Consider the following 22,918-nt stretch of genomic DNA (forward strand, 5'->3'; position numbering starts at 1 on the left):
GAACTCTGATTATGTGAGAAATAAAATGCCTATATTGGAAACTGGACTTCGTTACTACACTACACTTACGGTCACTACACTTAGGTTAATTCAAACCTTAACTTATGTTAACTTAAACCTTAACTTATGTAGCAGAAGGGAGCTTTTACCATTCGCAGGGCCTCGGAGTCCCTTTTAATTACAAGGCCAATACTAGCCAATCACGGTGGGCGGGCATCATATAAATGCGACGGGGATTCCCTTAGCTCCCTCCTGACGTCAAACGCGTGTCCCGCTTCCGGTCTGCCGGACATCCGCCGCTGTGCAGGTACGCAAGAATGCGGCAGCATTGTTTCTCCCGGTCATACTGTTCTGGTGTTATATTGGCTTTCATTGTTTTGTAGACTATCTCTGGGGCTCCCCTCGTCCTGTACAGGTGATTCACCTGCGGATCTGTCGGTGAGTCTCAATTAGGTCCTGATGTGATTGTAGCTACTATGGTGACCGTGGTTAGTGACCGTGTCTTGCTTATATAGCTGCCGGTAGCTACACTACATGCCCTCCTCCCCCCTTCTGGAGCCGACGCATATTGCCTGATCGGTAAGGTGATTTTATTCTGTTAGTTTATATACTTTGGTGTTAATTATTATTCTATGTCATCCCGTATCACAGGGGACTTTTGGTTGGGTTCGAACGGAACGCTGCCAGAAAGCGGCTACAGCTAACTCGGCTCACGTTCAAGGACGCTGCTGTTTTGTTTACCGGTGTTTTGCCTACGGCCGTGTTCAACTAGCGGCTTTGGCCTACTGGGTTCGTCTACTCTGACCTGCGCTGTGTCGCCTACAGGGTCTGACGCTGCTATTGTCAGCACTGCGCCCCTGTCTTGTGCTGTTTGCTTTCAACAGCACCCTTGTTTTAATGAGAACAACCTCTTTTTAGCCTGAGCCATTCTGTGTATTCTGACCAGGGATATTAAGGCCCACTCTGGCTTTAAGTTTATATAAATTGAGTTACTGATCACCCCCCCTGGCTGATCGGTTAACCCGAGCTCTTTTTGTTGTTTTGTCATTTCTTATTTTTTCCTTTTGTTTGATTTCCTTTCCTGAGAACCAGAGCCTCTTTGTAAATTGTGTGCTTTGTCCCTGTAGGAGCTGCCAAGGTGGTGGGGTTGGTGCTTCCAGGTGTTGGTGTCTCCCTTCGTGTGCTATGTAGTTTGGTGTGCCCCTGGTTAGGAACCCTCATGTGTGTGTGTGTGTGTGAGTGTTGTGTACACGTGTGATCGGGGTGCCTCCTCTTTTGGGATCCTCACCTGCACTGGTCCACCTCGCCACTGGTAAGCCGCAGTCCTACTCTTTTAAATAAATGTATACAGCTCTTTTAGTATTTTTTTGTGTAAACCGTAACAGTGAATTAGTATTGTGATATAATAAAGATTATTTTTGTATTGGAACCACGTCTCATGCTAATCTGTATAATGAACCTGAAGTGTCCTCTGAATCCTGATACTGTGTGGGGAAAAGTGAATCCTTAGGTGCAATTCCTAAGGTGGCGTTGTTGTGCTCTAACTATTGGCTGTCCACGTAACTTTAAACAACATCCCGTCTACCTCTCGCCACACTTAGGTTAATTCAAACCTTAACTTGGGTGAATTCAAACCTTAACTAAACTTAAACTAAACTTAAGTTGTTAACAACACATCCGGTTTACTGACGTCTAGTAAAAGTTAACTCTCAATCTTTACAAAGATATGAACCAATTTAAACACCTTGTTACCTGTTCAACTGGTGCTAAGAGGAGTTTTAACACATTTATACACTTTTTTTACTCCACATTAAATACCGGAAGCTCTACTACCGTTTGTGTGTTTCTGTCAAGTTACGCTGGCCACCTGAGACCAGGTTCCTTTCAAAATAAAACACAGGAAACACCACAATAAAAGCCTTAACGAAACAACTTCACACAGTAGTCTCAAAGAAACAGAACAAAGATGGAGTCAGATATTTACATGGATTAATTTATTTACATGTTGACAGAATTGTATTGTACAAACACACATGACACATGACTTGTTTCATGTTAACTGTTGTTGTGGTTCCTCTCAGTCCTCATTGGTGGTCTCTGTTTAAAAAGGATCCTGTTCGTCTGACCTGGACCTCAATCAAACCTCACATTTCACTCTTTAACCTCGTAGTCAAGTGTTGAAGCTGTTTGTGTTTCTGAAGGTCAACTTTCAGTCAGAACAATAAGAATAAAAGATGTAGCTCAGTATATCAGTCACATATTCATCAAACAATCACCTGATTCTGGTTCAACATGTCACTGCTTTATATTTCACATCATTCACATGAACTGGAATCACATTTCTACAAAGTCAAATGATTTGTACATTTGTCTAAAGTTACATGTTTGTGATGATCTATTTGCATAAATGTGTGGAACCTGATTTTATCTGAAACAATAGAATCGACTTGTTTTTACTGAGAAAAGATCGGACAAGTCCTGCATTCACAATGAAAGTAAAAGTACTAAAGCAGTGGTTCTCAACTGGTCTCGCTGTGGGACCCACCATCACCCCTTAATGACAAGCCGCGACCCAAATGTTCAACTTCTCAAATGTCTTCAATGTAAAGATGGAGCAGTTTGAACCTGAGCTGAACATGTCCTCTGCAGTCGTAGTGTAGGAGATCTCTTGTGCAGAGAATGTGTTCTTGTCAGTCCCCATCCCACACATGTTTCACGTAAACGAGTAAAACTGCTTCATGCTTTCTTGTGCCAGAACCTCGCTGCACAAAACACACTGAGGTTTTTCCCTCTTTTGTCCTCAATGTAAGAAAATCCATATCTCATGTAGTCGGTGCCGTACTTGCGTTTCGCTCAAATAGCATGAAAACAAACTTTGTGGGTGTTCTTGTATGCTGTGAAATGGCGGGTGTATATTAGCATTACAAGACATTAACGCAAAATACTGTTAAGGAGAGTGAATGACTCCCCTTCAAAATAAAAGCAAAGGAAAAAACAAAATCCTTTTTTTTTTCTTTCAGGCAAAGGCCCGCGACCCTCTGAAAACGAGTCTGCGACCCACTTTTGGGTCGTGACCCACCAGTTGAGAATCACTGTACTAAAGTATTCATTTCTGAGTTTCACCGAGGGATCAATAAAGGTTGATTGTTTTCTCCATAATAATATATAAAAGTGATTTATTTGTTGATTATATTTTGTTCTATTGATCTGAATCTGATCGTCAGCAGAGTGAGTTTTTACAGAGGAGGAGACTCTCCGTCCTACACAGAACACAGAGACACTGAGGAACCAGACCCAAACCCAAACAAGAACCCAGGATAAAGAGGTTCAGTGAATGTGGTGTTGAAGGTGTGGAGGTGGATCAGTGTGTTTGAGGAGACTCTGTAGAAGGACAGAGAGCCAGCAGGACAGTCCACATACACTGCTACTCTACCAGAGGGGGAGGAGGAGGAGGAGGAGGAGGAGGAGGAGGAGGGGAGTTGTGTGCTTCTCTTATTATGAAGTACATAGTAATGATGACCAGAGCACTCCAGACTCCAGGACTGATCGTTCTCTCCAAACCTACAGTCATCACTGCGTCCTCTCCTTCTGATTCCTCTGTAACTCACTGATATATCAACACTTCCTCTCCACTCGACCTCCCAGTAACAGCGACCAGTCAGACCAGTTCTACACAACAGCTGAGGCCAGAAGTCAAACCTGTCTGGATGATCAGGATATGACTGAACCTCCACCACACGTGTCACCTCCCTGTTGTTGTGAGACAGTTTGATCTTTCTGTTCACTGTGTTTGTGTCGATTGTGAGTTCACAGGCATCTGAAGGAGAGAAGGAGACATGAAACAGCATCAGTTCATCATCAAACACAGCTGATGGGTTTATTTGAGACTTCATGAATCAAAGTGAACACTCACACTTCATCAGACCAGGTTTCAGCCACTGAACTCCAGCAGGTTCAACCCTGGAGGAAGAAACAGAGTCAGAATGAAGCTTCATCATCATCACTGATCTTCATCAACCTTCACTCAGATCCTCCATTCAGACAAACAGCTGCAGTTATGAAACACATTTTATACACAAGCTGTAAAAATGGATTAAACATCATTTAAAGTGGAGACCAAAAGCTGTTCAAGTCCGTGTTGAACAGAGAGGTTTGTATCTTGGATTCAGCTTTACAATGAGCAACAGCTTGTGTCCCATAAGATCAGACCCAGCATCAGCTTTAGGGGCTCAAATCAGCTTGAGCAGCGTCATCTTCTCCTCTGTAGTGTGCTGGAGCAGCAGGGTGAAGGCAGCTGATGCTAAGAGACTCAATCAGCTCATCAGGAGAGCTGCTTCTGTGGTGGAGGTTTCAGGGAGGAGGATGCTGAGGAATCTACTCAGTGTTCTGGACGATGCCTCTCAGCCCCCGAACGTCCCACTGAAGTCACTTCAGAGCCCTTCGGCCGGAGACCGAGACCACCGAGGAGAACCGCAGAACGCCATAGGAAGTCTTTTCTACCTGTGGCCATCAAACTGTAGAACTCCTCCCTATTCTGCATGAAGGACCGCTGGACCATCGCACACTTACAACAATAATAACCTTTTTTATTTTTAATTCATTGCAAGACAAGAGACAATACATAGACAAAACAAGAGGACGACAAGAACAGTGAGATACAAGCCAGCAAACATCATATAGTTAGTGTATGGGAGAACGGTGTTCCCATGATCGCAGTTTTATCTGGACACTGGTCCTTCCACCAGCCATGGCCCTGCTGACACCTACTACTATCTTTATTGTAGGAATGCTGTAAAGCATTCCAACCATTGTTCTTCAAATCTTTATTCAACTATTTCTTCCGTACGTATTTTGGCACTTATCTCCTTCCACATATTTTAAGCGACAGAAACCAAACTATCAAAATGTTCAGCTCGTTAAGGACATGTCTGCTATGTCTCTTCATATTTCTAATCTTTAAACTTTTTGAATTATTAAGCTTTTTGCACATTTTTTTTTGAATGGGATGTCTATGGAGAATATTTTTAAATCCTCTTAAACTTTTTCAACTTTCAAATCCTTCTACTTCCTCATACTTTGAGCTACAGACACCATTTCAACTTTAAAATGTTAAGAAAACCCTGAGCTATTGCCACATGATTCAGCTTTTTGATATCTTTTAAACTTTTTGAACTGTCCCAATTTAACTTCTATGATTTTTTCAGTCCTTTTCTGACCTTATAATGGGTGTGTATTGCGCAGCTTAGAGTGCGTGATGTCACCGCTAGAGTGTAGAGCAGCTTGAGATTCTTGTGAAAAAAACATTTGTCTTTTGCCACTGTGTCCACAATCTTCACTCTTCATGCATCATTTTTGATGGAGAAGTAGCTAATCTTGTCCTTGTCGTAGACAAATGACTGTGGAATCCCACAGATTTACACATTTGGCTCAAGGAGCCGCAGAGCGACATGAACTCCAACAAACTGCTCCATTAGACTTCATGTTAAATCTCACCACTCATTTCTCAAAGAAAGCAGATGGTACCAGTTTTGTCTATTGCTCTGCAGCTCACATTATTAACACCACAAACATAAAAAAACACATCAGCGCGTTCGGCAGAGTCTTATCTTTCTCACGGTATCCATATTTTGGCACTCAGACTCCTGCTTTAAGTTAAAAGGGGTTTTGTTCAAAATCACTGTTTACAATAATGTTTCTTAATCAGTCTGCCTCTAACACCAGGTGCGTCCTCGCCATGGCAACCAGTTACACACACGCACACAGGCTCTCTCTCTCTGTCTGTCTGTCTGTCTCTACACACACACACGACTTGGAGGCATTGTTAGACCGTCTGTCTGTCTGTCTCTGTGTCTGTCTCTCTCTCTCTCTCTTTCTCACACTCATTCTCTCTCCTCTCTCCTCTCTCTCTATCTTTCTGTCTATGTCTCTCTCTCTGTGTCTCTCTCTCATACAGTCATTCAGGTCTTAGAGATTTTAAGAGGACTTTCCACCCCCCCACACCCGATTTCAAAATAAAAGCCCCAGAGAGTGAACTCTAACTGAAATGCTTGTGATGAAGCCTGTCATTTAATAACCTCTGTTTATGTGTGTCAAACATTATGATTATGTCTCCTCTCCCCAACACTAAAGAACACCAGATCCTGGTCTGATGTTAGTGAGGAGGTCCGTCTCAGTGGGGACAGGGACTCTCAGAACATCAGCTACTGTCTTCACTGTTATCAGACTGTGAACCAACAGACTGTGAGCTCTTGTTGTCTCTTCATACCTGAGAGTTTTGAGTCTCCAGTGTGGATCCTCCAGTCCAGCAGACAGCAGCTTCTCTCCTGAGTCTCCTGGATGATTGTAGGTCAGGTCCAGCTCTCTCAGATGATGGGAGGGGTTGGATCTCAGAGCTGAAGCCAGAGAAGAACAGCCTTCCTCTGTGACCAGACAGCCTGACAGGCTGGAGACACACAATGATATTACATGAACTTTCATCTACTCTTTCAGTCACGTTGCACCTTTAAAGGAACAGTGTGTAAGATTTAGTGACATCTAGTAGTGAGCTGCAGGCTGCAACCAACTAAATCCCCTCAGCTCACTCCTCCCTTTCCAAGTGTGTAGAGAACTACGGTGGCCTTCAGGTGGATATTTTATTACTACTAGGAGCTACTCTCATCAATATTCTGTTATTTTTCTTCAATATTGTTTATAGAGCAGCAACAGTTATGTTTACAACAACAAAGTCACAATATAAAGTCATTAATATCTCACTGGAAACAAAAGTAACATGTCAATAAAATAAATATAATTTCTGAGTGAAGTTTATAAAGAATGAAGAACAGAGACATCAGTCAGAATCAGTCATTCTTCCTGTCCTCTATCTTCTGTCCTCTTTCCTAACTGTCCTCTGTCTACTGTTTCCTGTCCTCTGTGGTTAACTCCAGTCGTATATTTACAAATGTTTTGTATCCAGCCATGTTCTCCTGAAGGAGAATGTCTTTGTTTGTTTGTTTCTTACATGAATTAATGCCTGAGAGGTTTCTATTTAACAGTATATTGTTTGCATCTTGCAATAAATATTAATATGTTCTTGATCACTTTGTGTTGTGTCTATTTGCCTGTTCTGTTCAAAAATGTCTTTTGAGGCACTGCTGGCCTTTCAATGTCATTTATAAATGCTTTATAAGGCATAAATAGTCCTCACTTTAGATGACGTGACATAAAACACTTTACTAACGAGTAGTAACTACCTTAATAAATCATGAATTAATCATGAATTGCAGTATTAATATGCTTTATAAAGCATATATTAACATAGTCCCTAACCATTATATATATAAATGCATGAATAATGTACATCTAAATAAGTTATTAATCATTTACTAACACTTTATAAATTATCTTATTAATCATCTACAACTCCTTAATAATTGGTTTGTAAAATATATAACACTTCATTTACAAATGGGGAATCCATCATTTATAAAGTATGAAAACACAATAATGAAACACATAATAGACGAGCTTATTAATCAAGAATAAAACATTTATAACTGTTGTTATGAACTGCATACTAATTAATTATTAATGTAGGAACAATGCTTTATAAATGATGAATTAAGTGTTTACTCATACTTAACTAATGCTTCATAGTGTGTAGTTATTATAAAGTGTTACCAAAGTATCCAAAGTAAGGAGTGTAGTTGTCTTCAACTCAACAATATATTGAGACCACATACATATGAAGCAACATTTAAATGGTTATCAGTTAAACAGAAGACAAATCCTTACCTGAGAATCTCTAGTTGACAGTATTGGCTCTCCAGACCAGCAGACAGCTGTTTCACTCCTGAATCCTTTAGGTCATTGTTACTCAGGTCCAGCTCTCTCAGACTAGAGGACGGGGAGCTGAGGACTGATGACTGTGTTTCACAGCTTCTCTCTGACAGATTACAGCCACTCAACCTAAAATATGTACATCACATGTGTGAAAACATTTCTATCTACATTTTATATAACTTACACTTATATTTAGGTAGGCAGTACTGTCATAAATTAAAAGTGGTAAACTGAGTGAAGACAAATGACAATACACCATATGAAAGTTCTGGTTCACCATTTATAAGTGTGTTAAACTTGACCTGAGGGTTTGCAGTATACAGGGTGAACTCTCCAGTCCAGCAGACAGCAGCTTCACTCCTGAATCCTGCAGGTCATTGTTACTCAGGTCCAGCTCTCTCAGACTAGAGGACTGGGAGCTGAGGACTGATGACAGAGCTTCACAGCTTCTCTCTGACAGATTACAGCCACTCACCCTAAAATATGTATATCACATGTGTGAAAACATTTCTATCTACATTTGATATAACTCACATATTTAGGTAGGCAGTACTGTAATGAATTAAAAGTTCTAAACTGACTGAAGACAAATGACATTACACCATATGAAAGTTCTGGTTCACCATTTATAAGTTTGTTAAGCCTGACCTGAGGGTTTCCAGTTTCCAGTGTGAACTCTCCAGTCCAGCAGACAGCAGCTTGACTCCTGAATCCTGCAGGTCATTGTTACTCAGGTCCAGCTCTCTCAGACTAGAGGACTGGGAGCTGAGGACTGATGACAGAGCTTCACAGCTTCTCTCTGACAGATTACAGCCACTCAACCTGAAGGAGAGTTAGTGATGAAGACAAACACAGTACTGATTTTTTTCATCTTCAATGTAAAATACAACATTTCTGAGTTCATAAATTGAACAATCGAGTCTCAGGTGCCGAGATGAATATGACCTTTTATTGTGTTTATTACTGTAATTAATGGATCATAATTGCTAATAACTCCACTTCTAAGAACTCTTAATTGAACAACAAAGTGACCATTTTTAAATTTCAAACCTGCATTAATCTGTGGAGTTGCAATGAAACTGAAGAAGGAATATGCAAGTTTTTCAATTGATCAACTAATCAATTTGTTTACTAAATCTGCCAACAGAAGACTTGTTGTTGTTACTCAGGTCCAGCTCTCTCAGACTAGAGGATGGAGAGCTGAGGACTGATGACAGAGCTTCACAGCTTCTCTCTGACAGATTACAGCTACTCAGCCTGAAGGAGAGTTAGTGATGAAGAAAAACACAATACTGTTCTTTTTTCTTCTACAGTGTAAAATACAACATTTCTGAACTTATAAATTGAACAATTCAGGTGCCGAGAGGATTTTTACCTTTTATTGTGTGTATTACTGGAATCTAACCGTAATTAATGGATACTAATCCCTCATAACTTTTAGTCTTAATTGAACAACAAAGTTCAATTAAAGCTGCATTAATCTGTGGAGTTGCAATGAAACTGAAGAAACAATTTGCATGTTTTTGAATTGATCAACTAATCAATTTGTTTACTAAATCTGCCAACAGAAGACTTTCATGAGTTGCGAACTACTCTGCTCATGTGATGAAGCTGTTAAAGGCAGTTATCTGGGTACTTACAGAGCTTTGTTGGAGGCTTTGACCACTGGCAGCAGCCTCAGAAGAGCCTCCTCTGAAGCAGAGTATTTCTTCAGGTCAAACACGTCCAGATCTTTTTCTGATGTCAGTAAGATGAAGACCAGAGCTGACCACTGAGCAGGAGACAGTTCATCTGTGGAGAGACGTCCTGATCTCAGGGACCGTTGGATCTCCTCCACTAGAGAACCATCATTCAGTTCATTCAGACAGTGGAACAGATTGATGCTTTTCTCTGGTGACAGATTCTCTCTGAGCTTCTTCTTGATGTAGCGGACTGTTTCCTGATTGGTCTGTGAGCTACTTTTCTTTGTCAGTAGGTCTTCTAGATGAGTCTGATTGATCTCCAGTGAAAGACCCAGGAGGAATCGGAGGAACAGGTCCAGGTGTCCGTTTGGACTCTTCAAGGCCTTGTCAATAGCAAACCTGTGGACCTTTGTCGTAGATGTTTTGCTGAAAAACATTCGCACATTATCGGCAAAAGTTTTCCCTGGCTCAGACATCACATTCTTGTTTCTGTTAACGGCTTCCATTCTTACGTAGAACGCTGCCAGAAACTCCTGAACACTCAGATGGACAAAGCTAAACATCTGTTTTTTATTCATCATCCCATGTTCCTCTTTGAAGATCTCTGTGAACACTCCTGAGCACTTTGAGGCTTCACTGACATCAATGCCACTCTCTTTGAGATCTTTCTCATAGAAGATCAGATTGCCCTTTTCCAGCTGGTGAAAAGACAGTTTTGCTAATGACGTAATGTAGTGATTGAACTCTTTTTGGTCATACTTGTCTTCTGTCTGATAAGTGTGAAACACCAAGAACTTTGCATACATCTCAGTCAGGGTCTTGGGCAGCTCTCCTCCCTCTCTGGTCATCACATTCTCCAGAACTGTAGCAGTGATCCAGCAGAAGACTGGGATGTGGCACATGATGTGGAGGCTTCGTGAGGTCTTGATGTGGGAGATGATCCTGCTGGCCTGCTTCTTATCTCTGAACCTCTTCCTGAAGTACTCCTCCTTCTGTGGGTCAGTGAACCCTCTGACCTCTGTCACCATGCCAACAAAATCACGATGGATCTGATTGACTGCTGCAGGTCGTGTGGTTATCCAGAGGCGAGCAGAGGGAAGCAGTTCCCCCCTGATGAGGTTCATCAGCAGCACATCCACTGAGGTGGACTCTGTCACACGAAATTTAATGCCCGGCTTTTTACTGGTAGAGCAGTCCAGATGAAGGCGGCTCTCATCCAGTCCATCCAAAACAAACAGAAGTTTGAATTTACTCTTGTTGTAGTTGGTGTTTCCTGATGACTGCAGAGTTGTGAAGATGTGATTAAGAGCTTCTGTCTTGATGTCTTTGGTCTCCTCGATACATTCATGAATGAGCTCTGACAAACAAAACTTTTCTTCCTTCATATTCAGCTCACGGAAGGTGAAGGGGAAAATGAGATGCACATCTTGATTGTGTTTTTTTTCAGCCCAGTCCAACACAAACTTGCGCACAAGAAATGTTTTTCCAATTCCTGCGATTCCATTGGTCAGTACTGTTCTTATGGGTCTGTCTCCTCCAGACGGGGGTTTGAATATGTCGCTGGGTTGAATTGGTTTCTCTTTACCTGCTGGCGTCGCCCTCTTCACCTCAATCTGCATGACCTCATGCTGAGTGTTGATGTGTATGTCAGCCCCTGCTGTGATGTACAGATCTGTGTAGATATCAACCAGAGGTTTCTCATCCTTCTTCCCCAACCACGCCTGTTGTATATACCCCAACCTATCCGGAAAGTGTGATTGAAGCGTTCGTTGCAGAGATGAGATGTGTACTCCCAGAACCATCTCGTCTGTATTGAACACAAACATGAAAAATATAACTATTATTAGATTGTTTGTCTACAGTTGGAGGAGCAGAACACAAATGGTCTTTTGCTAAAGGACTGTCTTCATCAGATTAACAAAAAACGTGTCCTTGCCTTTTGTCTGGTCTGATTAGAAGAGAAGACATTCATCCCACTTTGGATGGAGCAGATGGAGAAATCTGAGCGAGTTTATTGGTGGACTTAATCCCTGAAAACCCAGAGTTGAGACCAGGAAGCAGAGTTGCAGTCTTAGACACTGCAGTCCTAGACCCTGTCGCCTGCAGGGACCACGTGAGTTGCCCGCAAGGCATGTTCTAAAAATAGCACTAGTCACCATGGAGCTCCGTCTAAAATTGTAGTTGCTGTTCTTTTTTAATCAAAAACGCATTAGTGTAGATTTTAAAATGACAATATTTCTTGTCATAAGAGAGTTGGGTACCCGGAGGCGCACGGCGGACAGCCAGGACGAGGCCGCCACACCGCACTAGGTTTTCAGGTTCTGAATGGCGGGTGCTTCCCATTGGCGCCAGACGCGCGCCGCGAGCGCACCCCGTTGTCAGGTCCGTAAATCCTCGGAACAGGCCGCGGGGCAACAACTCAGGGGTGGCGGGGGAAGAGGCGAGGCAACGCAATCCGACTGAAAAGGCCCAGACTAGAGGTTTGAACGAGGGCGCCCGAAGACGCTCGCGCGCCTCGGAGGGTTGGATCCCCCGCTCGGCTATAGACGAGACTGGTTACTAGTTTCTTCGTTGAGAAAAAGGTACCGTTGGAAAAGCTGGTGTCGGTGACAACAGACGAGGCTCCCGCGATGACGGGCCGGCATGCGGCGTCATTGCGCAATGCAAAGGTGACCCAGAATTCCCAACATGTCTACATTACCACTGCATCATTCACCAGCAGGCGCTATGTGCAAAAGTAACCGGCTTTAATCATGTGATGATACAAAAATATCAGAGATGTGATACCTCTGACTTTCAAATGTTGAAACAGATTAACAGAAATAAAAGTTGCATGTTTAAATATGTATGTGTAGCTATACCATCATTGTTGTGGAAATCATTCTTAATAATTATTGTGAGGAATAATTAACTGACATGTGATCAAACAGTCTCTTCACATATATTATTATTATTAAGGTGATCTGTGCAACTTTGTTATTCAGGAAGTTTGTATCAAATAAGTAGCCCTTCGTACTACTCGGTACCTTTGAAGTAGCTCTCAGTTTAAAAAAGGTTGGTGACCCCTGGTCTAGAGACTGTCTGACACTAAACCCTCCTGTAATGTTCGTTTCTTAGGTACAGCAATGATGTTCATGTTTAATCATCCAAAAGTTGTCAGAAACCAAAAAATCCTAATAAATATAGTTAGTACCTCATCACCAACACCATTACTAACAATTCAGTCAGTATTTATTGGAATGGAGTTATTCACCCTCCATAGATCAGAGTTCAATTAGGATAACTCACTCGTTTCCATGAAAAATACATGTTCAAACAATTTTTTAGGTACATTGGAAAAGCCTAGATATAAATTGAATTAGTCTACCATAACATGTATTTTTTTCAAATTCTTTTTACATTTTGAAACTTTCTTTTTTTCATGGGGTGATGTAGATGAATAGAGATGAGACACCTCTGCTGTTCAGGGTCATATTGACCCGCTCACTCAACATCAAGCCAAATGAGTCATCAGGAATGGTATTGAAAGTAAACTCTATATATGTTTCTTTATAGTGTTAAGAAACAGACATTCACAGAAATGAACAAGAGATGAGCACAATGAACGAGGTGTGTGTGTGTGTGTGTGTGTGTGTGTATGCGTTTGTCTGAGTATCTGTGTCCACACAGCACACGAGTGACATGTCATCACGGTGTGCTTTGTGCAAATACATGTTGGCATTGTCTTTATAATATTTTCGGCAGACAGTCTTGGCTGACGTGTACCGGGTGAGGATGACCACTGTATTTCATAATTTATTGACACGAATGTCTCGCTTGGAGGAACAGGTCTATCAGTTTCCTCATCTGATGTATCTGCAGAGTGTAATGTTGGACTCTCAAGCAACCATTCTGTATGTTTCGCGCCTCTCCTGCTAAGTGTGGGCGGAGTTTTCCTGCGGGGAAATAAAAGGTTCCCGTCAAAGTCAAAATAGTATCTGTATTTCTCGCACAGGTGGGGTAGTGAGAGAGAGAGAGAGAGTGTGAGTGAGTGAGTGAGTGAGTGAGTGAGTGAGTGAGTGAGTGAGTGAGTGTGTGTGTGTGTGACGGCCCCTGTCTCTAATCACTGCAAGTATGCTTTTGTCCCTCTGTCCCTAGAGAGCAGATTACCTGATGCAGAGCACCTTAAAACATACATTAAAACATGTCACGTATGCCAGCTAACAGGAAAACCAAATCAGAAGATCAAGCCGGTGCCACTGCAGCCTATCCCAGCTCTGAGTGAACCTTTTACACACCTCATTGTTGACTGTGTGGGTCCGTTGCCATGTTCCAAGTCTGGTTGTAAATATTTGCTCACAGTGATGTGCCAAACCACCAGGTACCCGGCTGCTTATCCGTTGAGGTCAATCACAACTAAAGCTGTGGTTAAGGCATTGTCACAATTCATTTCTATATTTGGCATTCCTAAGGTGGTCCAGAGTGACCAAGGGTCTAACTTCTCATCACATATGTTTCGGCAGGTGTTGAAGTTGTTGCACATTAAACAGAACCAATCATCTGCATATCATGCACAAAGCCAAGGAGCCTTGGAAAGGTTCCACCAGACCCTTAAGTCTCTTCTACGGGGATTTTGTACCGAGTTGGATAGAGACTGGGAAGAGGGGCTTCCATGGTTGATGTTGGCTGCGAGGGAGGCTGTACAGGCGAGTACAGGTTTTAGCCCAAATGAGTTGGTCTTTGGACATTCTGTGCGTGGTCCCTTGGCAGTACTGAAAGAGGGCTGTGTGGATACTAAGTTGCCAGTGAGACTAGTGGACTATGTGAATGGTTTTAGACATCGTTTGTTTGTAGCTGGAAGTATGGCACAGGAAAGGTTGTCGGTATCGCAAATGAAAATGAAGAAGTTGTATGACCGACGTACAGAGCGACATGAGTTCAGTCCGGGAGACCAGGTTCTAGCACTTATGCCTATGGTTGGTTCGCCATTTCAGGCTAAGTACACAGGTCCATACACAGTCATGGAGAAAACATCTGAGTTGAATTATGTCATTGCAACGCCAGAACGTAGGAAGGTCAAGCGTCTCTGCCACATAAATCTCCTGAAACCGTACTTCAGGCGTGTAGTGGACACTGACTTGGGTCAGGAGGTGAAAGATGGGGTTCATCCGGCTCTTGCGGTAGCTTCAGAGCTTTTGGTGCATGAGGGAGATGGGGTGCCAGAGCCTGATGATAGTCTCCTGTATGGGCGTTTGAAAAATTCAGAATCACTTGTTAATTTAGACAAGTTGCTGACTCATCTTCCGGAGGCAAAATGTGAAGAAATGTCTGAGTTGGTACACAAATATCCGTGTTTGTTTGGTGATATTCCTTCACAAACTGAGTGGGCGGAGCATGATATTGATGTTGGAGATGCTCAGCCAATTAAGCAGCACTTCTACCGTATGCCGCCAGTTAAACGTGAGTATTTGGACGCTGAGGTGGAGTACATGCTCCAAAATAACATCGCTGTACCTACGTTATCTAGTTGGGCGTCTCCATGTATTTTGGTGCCCAAGCAGGATGGAACACCTAGATTCTGTACTGACATGAGGAAAGTGAATTCTGTGACAAAATCTGATTCTTTTCCTTTGCCACGTATGGATGATTGTATAGATCAGGTGGGGTCTGCAAAGTTTGTTAGCAAATTTGATTTGCTTAAAGGGTATTGGCAAGTTCCTTTGTCAAAGCGTGCGCAGGAAATTGCTGCATTTATCACACCGTCGGGTCTTTATTCCTATAAAGTGATGCCTTTTGGGTTGAAGAATGCCCCCGCGACATTTCAGCGGTTGATGAATCGCGTAGTTTCCGGATTGAAAGGTTGTGCGGTTTATCTGGATGATTTGGTCATTTACAGTGATACTTGGCATTCGCATCTTCAGCGCATTCACGCACTGTTTGATCGTTTGGCAGAAGCACGGCTCACCATTAATTTGGCCAAATGTGACTTTGGCAAGGCTACAGTGACATACCTCGGTCGTGTGGTAGAACAGGGCCGTGTAGCCCCAGTTCAGGCCAAGGTCATGGCAATGGCCGGATATCCACAACCCATGACAAAGAAGGAGTTGCAAAGGTTTTTGGGTTTAGTGGGGTACTATAGGAGTTTTTGTAAAAACGTTTCGACTATTGTGTTTCCTCTCACTGAACTACTCAAGGCCAAGGTGAAGTTTGTCTGGTCGTCTGAATGTCAGGGGGCTTTTGATAATGTTAAATCTCTGTTGTGCTCTTCTCCCGTGCTGGCTGCTCCTTGTTTTGACAGAGCGTTTATGCTCCAAGTAGATGCCAGCCAGGTGGGAGCAGGTGCCGTCTTGCTTCAGGATGACGACCAGGGATTGGTGAGGCCAGTCAGTTTTTTCTCAAAGAAGTTTGACAAGTACCAGGAAAATTACTCTGTTATTGAGAAGGAGGCTTTGTCGCTCATTTGGGAACTGCAACATTTTAATGTGTATGTAGGAACAGGAGAGCGGATTTTGGTGTATACAGATCACAATCCGTTGACGTTTTTGCATTCCATCAGATGCCCAAACCAGAGGCTGACACGATGGTCGTTGTTCCTTCAGGTTTACAACCTTGACATCAAACATATTAAAGGAAAAAACAATGTTATTGCTGATGCGTTGTCACGTGCACCGTTGCATTGATTAGCAGTATGCCGGTGATCCCTTGGGACACCGACTTTAAGGGGGGGGGGGGGGGGGGGTGTGACGGTCCCTGTCTCTAATCACTGCAAGTATGCTTTTGTCCCTCTGTCCCTAGAGAGCAGATTACCTGATGCAGAGCACCTGGTCCGGGAACAGGGAGGGCATAAAAACCCTGCTCTAGCGTTGCTCGGGGGGCGGGTTTACTCTCCGCCGTACGTGGAGTGATCCCAGCCAGTTGCTGCCGGTTATTTTGGTTTTGGTTTCCTTTGGTTTCGCTGACAACACCCACACTTCATCCCACACGCATTCACGGTGACACTACTGATGTTATTGATTGACACACTTCATAAAGTTAACTATTTCTTTATTTAGTCAAATAAACATTTTACGTACCATCATTTGTTGTGTCTCTGCCGTATTTGTCATGACCTAGGAGCCGGGTTATGACAGTGTGTGTGAGAAACATGGTGGGAGGGAGTAAGAAATACCTTGTCTCACAACTTCAAAGAAAGAAATGGTCTAAACTTGACCCTTCTGACCCCTTATAGCCTCCACTTTCACTGCCGGGTCAAATTGATCCGAACATCATCTCTGTAATATAAACCTGCAGGGGGGGGGGGGGGGGGGGGGTTGCACATCATGATATGAACCTTTTTGTTTTCACGTTGATTATACTAATTAAGGCAGCAGAAGAAGTTTCATACAGAAAAAAAGTAGTTGAAATTATTATTTTTTTCTAGATTTTCAAACTTTGAAACAGGACAATTTGACCACTTCAACCAGTACATGTGTGTCCATGTGTGCGTCAGAAGTTAGGACTGAACTTCCTGCTGTAGCTGCAGAAGTGAAAGTGTTTGCTGCAGGTCTGATGATGTTCACTCAAACTCCACTAAATGAAACTTGTACATTTTAAACAGCTTGTTGGTCATTTTCTTTTAGGGAACTGAATTGAATGCTTCTTTGGAGTCATGATGTCTCTCACAGAGGGTATTTATGAAAACATTTAGCACACTTTCTTCTCTCAGGGCTTCCATACTAACCAGAGAATACAGCAGCTTTACCTTCGCTCTGACAGGAGGATGTTCCTCTGTTCTCTGAAGTCTCTCCAACATCAGCATCCTCTGTGTGAGAGAAGTTACAGTCTGTGTTATTTCATCACTTTGACTTATTACCTATTTCTGATCTTCAAGTTAACCCTGATTGGTTATTAGTTTCTCTTCATTTTTCAGGTGTAAAACATGTTTATGTGTTATGTGCTGTAGGTTACATCATTGTGTCTGGGATAGACGCTGTTATACGGATCGGGGCGACACCTCATAGTACACTATAACAACAGTCCATGTAGTGGTCGGGTGAGCCGCTCTGTTCTTCACATCGGTTTCTCCTGTTGTCGGTTAGGGAGCTCGGTGAGCTGCCTGTCTTTTCTTTTGTTCAGTGTGGAGTAGGTAAGGTAGCACGTTAATAAAGATTGCTTTGTTTATTGTTTTGGGCCAGGCTCACCCCGACGCATATTAATACAATAGTGTAAATCAATACATATGATGGACTGTATGGCGGCAGCACTGGTTGTTCTTGGGAGTGAGAGAGAGGAGGAGACCTATTATTATGCTGCATCCAGGTTCCACTAGACCGGGCGTAACAACGTTAGTTTCTCTGGATATCTGTGACTTCCACAACAAGTACTCAGCAGAAATAGAGGTTATTTCTTCTATTGGTTGATGGAGGAAATAAATGTCTTCGTTGATAACGGTTTCCATGGAGATAAGCCACTCCTCCTCTCCAGCGCATCTAACGAATGAAGTGAATAACCACAAATGGTCCTGAGAGTAATGAGACACGGAAACTGTTGGTGTGAACGCACCTAAAGGATGAAACATTTAAACTCGCGCCAATGAGTCAAATTTGCGTATTTCTCGTGTGTTGGCGTCTCTGCATTGACTTTGGATGTAATCTACACGTTTGGTGTGAACACGACACAACAGGACTCTGATCCCTCACCTGGGCGTGCGTTCTGTGTATTTATGGTCATATTGACGATACCACCAGCGCTGACTGTGATGTTGGAGGCCACGATAGCACTTCTATCCTGGGCACAATTTGTGGCTCCAGCAGGAGGAGTCAAACCAGAGGAGGAGGAGGGGGGTGTCGGAGGGGGGGGTTGTGCAGCTGTTGATGAAAGACACAAACAAACAGGTTTATTTCCTGAAGTACATCAGAGTTCTTTCTAACAGGACTCTGATCCCTCACCTGGACGTGCGTTCTGTAACTTCTCCGCCTCGTTGTTGAGGTTCATCCTCTTCAGGATTTCAACCGTCACGTTCACAGCCGACTCTTCTCCGTAGCTGTCGATCATCCTGCTGACGACGTCCGGCCGGTCCTTGTTCTCCAGACAGCTCTTAGGAATGGGCCGACACCCGTCCAGCACCGGCTGAGTGAGGTTCCACTGAAACCTCTTGAAGTCATCGGCACCCAGCTGATCCAGAGAGTCTAGGATCAGACGTGGAACCTGCATCTCTGATCACTGAGAGGAGATCAGCCTGTAATGGGTTCAATAAAAGCACCGTCACAGGTGGAGGAAGTCTTGTTGCAGATAACGATGTCAAAGATTCATGTTTGTTGAACTGCCAGTGCTTAGAATGAAGAGAGACGCCATGTTGGACCTGAACTATTGTTACAACAGAACATTATTTTGAACAATGCAACACATTAAATGACTTTTCACAGAAGTATAAAAGTGTTGCAGCGCTCTCTCTGCCCTCATGTCTCCTCTCTGTATCTCTACCTCCTGTTTTTACTACAAACACACCAGACAGAACCAAACCAACACGCTCATCACTGGAGAACACTGCCTCGCTGTGTCAGCAGGCTCTTTGTAAAATATCAATCTGCAATGTTAAAAACACCAGAGGAACACCAACAAGTTGAATATGGTTGTGATCAGGATTAAAGGAAACACAGAACACAGCAGCTGATTATGAATATATGGAATAAACCATCATTAGAATGAGCAAACAGGTAAAAGCAGGCGGTGAGAGAGATCTGTGTTCTGGTGAAGCTCTTACCGTGTGGATCCAGTAATTAGACGGTTCCTCTACTGAAGAAGGATTGTATTTATCTGTAAACTCATATCTCATATTCATAAACTACTTCATCACCTTTATACAAACCCTGTAAAGAAATAACTGTTAAATGTATAATAAAGAAACAAAGGTTGAACATCCTGTAAACTATTTGATTTAGCTGATAAATATTTACTCACATGTAGATGTTTAACACTTCCTGTTTCTAAAGCTTCTAAAGATGAATTGACCTTCTTTGTAAAATCCTCAGACATGGAAATAGTGTTTTAATCAGTGAACTATTTATGAGTCATGTGACTGTGCGGCTGTGCAGTCTGCATGTTTTCCAGTATGCACAGCTATGCTGATGCTACTGTTATAGTGGGCATATGCAGCTGGTTATTGGAGTAGATTATTACACAAATAAAACACAGTTACTACAACATAAGCCCCGCCCCCTAAAGTCTCTGACATCAAAACATGAATTTTCCTGAATGTGTCTCCAGTTAAAGACAACAAACAGCTGTTCTTGTGTGTAGTTTTGATCAGTCAGAATAAACAGTAGACGGACATGTGCACATATTTCAGCAGTGAGTCGGCGCAGATTAAAATCAAACGTGTTTCCTGGTGATGATCAAATCTGATTCAACTGAACATGAAAAGACTCAAAGGCTGAAAAGACTTTGGCCATAAAGTTACATATGACAGAATATGAGTGAATTAATTCAGGTACAAAGAGTAAACATCAGTGCTGAAAGAAGTGATCACTGCTCTCATCTACAAGTTTATTGTGTAACAAATGTCAGCAGAGCTCCTTCATCAGAGAGTCTAAAGATACCTGTTAAAGTCACTCACCTGTTAAAGTCTCATCCAGATGAGGTCAAAGAGACTTTCTACCTTCGTCTGCAGACACCGAGAGACGCAGCCATCGCGTCCTCACACCTTCAAATCCAAGTCAGGACTTGTCAGTAAGACGTGAGAGCAGAAACCCGTTCTGTGCTGTAGTGCTGCCAGTAAACAGAAGGTCTGTCAGTCACAGTTCTGATTGGAGAGAATTCACAGCAAGTACAGACAAGAACACATATTGAGAGGTCTTTCTCAATATGTGTTCTTGTGTTCTTGTGTTCTTGTGTTCTTGTGTTCTTGTGAATCGTCATCAGTCTCAGTCAAAGTACTGTTCCAATTCAAAAGTCTGCATCGAGCCAACCAAGGTCCAAATGCCCGGATGTGGCTCCGCCCATTTTACCGGGGATGCATCGGAGGTGACTTGTCTGTACTTGGGACAGCCAAATATCCCAGAATGCATTTCACTACAGCAACAGCGATCAATGACGGAGGAAAAATCACACAACTGTAAGTTGATATTTTGATGCATAAATCTAACGTTGTGTTCCAACACTTCTCCGCTGTGGCCACCGAGGCTCTAAAGAAGTAGGTGGGCTGTGGAGGCTAAAGCTGCAGGAGCCGCATTTAAGTTCATGTCTATGTATTTTAATTACTGATCTTTTTCTTTATTTGTGTGGAACGCAAGTGTGCCCCGCCCACCGGGGAGGAGGGCCACCTATAAGATGGAGAGCATGACGCATAGTGAGGTGGAGAAGCGTGTGCTGATTGAAAGGCATCGGCAACGCTGCAGTAAAAACACAAAGACATTGAAACAACTGCATCTTATGTTCATATTTTTGTTGATTTTGTAATAAATGGAAGCAACAGTGAACCATGAACTCCTTCTGGAGTTTCTTTTAGGAAAGGCTGCGAGTGAGACATAATGCACCCGAACTCTAAGTGGTGAAACTATGTAGGACATCCAATGTAGTGGTTAAAGGAACAACCAGATTTAGGAGGTTCTGCCACCACTAAAGCCTTTCTGCTCGCTCTTGGCACCGGAGCGTGAGCCTCCACAGATGGTGCGTGAGCTCCGAGAACACATGAAGACATTTATGCTCAACGTGATGTTTGTTGCATTATTCTCTGAAACACCAGAGGACCAACAAACAAGAAGAACTGTGAAGAATCAAAAAGACAACGAGTGAAACCAGAAAACTCCATAAACCAACCTCCATAGTGAAGAGGAGGGATTGTAATGAACTATAAACTCATATCTCATACTCATGCTCTACTTCATCACCTTCATACAAACCCTGTAAAGAAATAACTATTAAATGTGTAATAAAGAAACAAAGGTTGAACATCCTGTAAACTATTTGATTTAGCTGATAAATATTTACTCACATGTAGATGTTTAACACTTCCTGTTTCTAAAGCTTCTAAAGATGAATTGACCTTCTTTGTAAAATCCTCAGACATGGAAATAGTGTTTTAATCAGTGAACTATTCATGAGTCATGTGACTGATCACTTAAAGACCCTTCACCACCAGAGGGTCCTGTCACTCCTCAGCCCACTGTGCAGTCTGCATGTTCTCCGCTCTGCACTTCCTGATTGGTCAGCTATGCTGACGCTACTTTTATAGTGGGCATATGCAGCTGGTTATTGGAGTAGATTATTACCCAGTAGATCATATTGATTCAGTCTGTAGTTGTTGAGGAAGTGTGTCCATGAAGTTTGTTACACTTCACACCAACCTGAGAAATCAAACACAGTGAACACAACACAAGGTTGTGATAGCGAGGAATACACTCTGAGAGTCTGTTCAGTGGACTCAGAACCAGAAGAACCATTCAGAACTCTATTGTTGTTCTGCACACAATAGAGAAGAGAAGAAAGAAAGAACGAGTGGAAGCATCAGGTGAAGTGATCATCTTCAGAGCTCACATGTGATGTAATCTGCACTCTTTTAAATGTTCCATCTTTCAACATTTGTTTACAATCTGACTCTGATCCTTCAGCAGAGCCATGATATGTTACATTCTCTGTTCTTCCACATTTACTGTCAATAGTTATTAATATTCATAGTCATTCATACCTGAGATATAAAGGATGAAGTCCAGGAACAACATGGCCGTTGTAGTCTTCAGCTTCTAGTCACAGAGTTTAATTCATCAGCTCATCAAAACAATAAAGATAGATAGTAAAGAACAATAGAAGAGCGTTAAAACCCAACAGCCTCGACTTCTACACACTCACAGCTGGAGAGACTAAATGGAGCGTGAGAAAGTGTTTGAGTGAACATGTAGCTGTGACCCAACTTCCTCCTTCACTTCTTCCTCTTCCTCTTCCTCTTCTTCTTCCATCTTATTGGTGCATTACTGGCACGTCATCACTTCCTCACTTCTCAACAAAACTCTTAAACCAGGTGAATGTGTTGGCCCCTCCTTCTAAACGTCACCACCAATAGAAACGCATGGATGGTTGAGCTCTGTAGCAGTTGGCAGTGTGTCCTCTGGAGGGCGCTATCACCTCAAAATCATTTTCTTAAATCAGCTTCACCTTTATCAGCTGCAACATTCGTGATGTTTACACATTAATGCATCACTAATTATAATCCAGTGATATTTCATATATTAGTGTGAAATGTTGTTCTGCATATTGAGTATTTTGTACTGTTTACTTGCAACAGAGTATTCTTTACATTTTGGTATTTCTACAGTTTATTTGTTCAGATCTGAACATTTCAAAAAGAAGAGTGCAGCCATCTTCTCTGAGGGCGTTTTCCTAAAATGTCAAATAGTTTCTTTTTCCAGCTACAATGTGAACAGATTGGACTTCATTCATCTCAACACATTATTTAGAGTAAT

At 42.5% G+C, this 22,918-nt stretch overlaps 1 protein-coding gene and 1 long non-coding RNA gene across 5 annotated transcripts; one reads left to right on the forward strand and one right to left on the reverse strand.

Annotated features, from left to right (window-relative positions):
- Positions 1-260: 260 nt before the first annotated feature.
- Positions 261-1,429, forward strand: LOC142943678 (uncharacterized). Of its 4 annotated transcripts, XR_012952118.1 has the most exons (4): positions 261-307; positions 384-438; positions 516-579; positions 652-1,429. It is a non-coding gene; the product is annotated as an uncharacterized LOC142943678 (long non-coding RNA). The 4 variants fall into 4 exon arrangements; XR_012952117.1 differs by having other exon boundaries at positions 264-307; positions 384-579; XR_012952119.1 differs by lacking the exon at positions 516-579 and having other exon boundaries at positions 269-307.
- A 543-nt stretch (positions 1,430-1,972) lies between these two features.
- LOC142943674 (NACHT, LRR and PYD domains-containing protein 3-like) lies at positions 1,973-22,355 on the reverse strand. Its single transcript, XM_076085325.1, has 12 exons — positions 22,147-22,355; positions 20,077-20,228; positions 18,410-18,699; positions 18,161-18,328; positions 17,224-17,283; positions 9,462-11,310; positions 8,470-8,643; positions 8,124-8,297; positions 7,774-7,947; positions 6,266-6,442; positions 3,914-3,960; positions 1,973-3,817 (listed from the first exon to the last, which is right to left on the reverse strand). Exons 3-12 carry the CDS (start codon positions 18,672-18,674, stop codon positions 3,261-3,263), a joined length of 3,645 nt encoding a protein of 1,214 aa, XP_075941440.1. The 5' UTR covers positions 18,675-18,699; positions 20,077-20,228; positions 22,147-22,355; the 3' UTR covers positions 1,973-3,260.
- Positions 22,356-22,918: the final 563 nt, after the last annotated feature.

The sequence above is a fragment of the Anarhichas minor genome, unplaced genomic scaffold, assembly GCF_050575085.1.
Source record: "Anarhichas minor isolate MPS153535 unplaced genomic scaffold, ASM5057508v1 ptg000149l, whole genome shotgun sequence".
In the NCBI taxonomy this organism is placed as follows: domain Eukaryota; kingdom Metazoa; phylum Chordata; class Actinopteri; order Perciformes; family Anarhichadidae; genus Anarhichas; species Anarhichas minor.

Coding starts and splice junctions, on each gene's coding strand:
- LOC142943674 (XM_076085325.1), bottom strand. CDS start 18,674: ATGCAGGTTCCACGTCTGATCCTAGACTCTCTGGATCAGCTGGGTGCC. Junction 18,329..18,409: donor GTTACAGAACGCACGTCCAG/GTGAGGGATCAG, acceptor TTTCATCAACAG/CTGCACAACCCCCCCCTCCG. Junction 3,818..3,913: donor GAAACCTGGTCTGATGAAGT/GTGAGTGTTCAC, acceptor TCTCTCCTTCAG/ATGCCTGTGAACTCACAATC.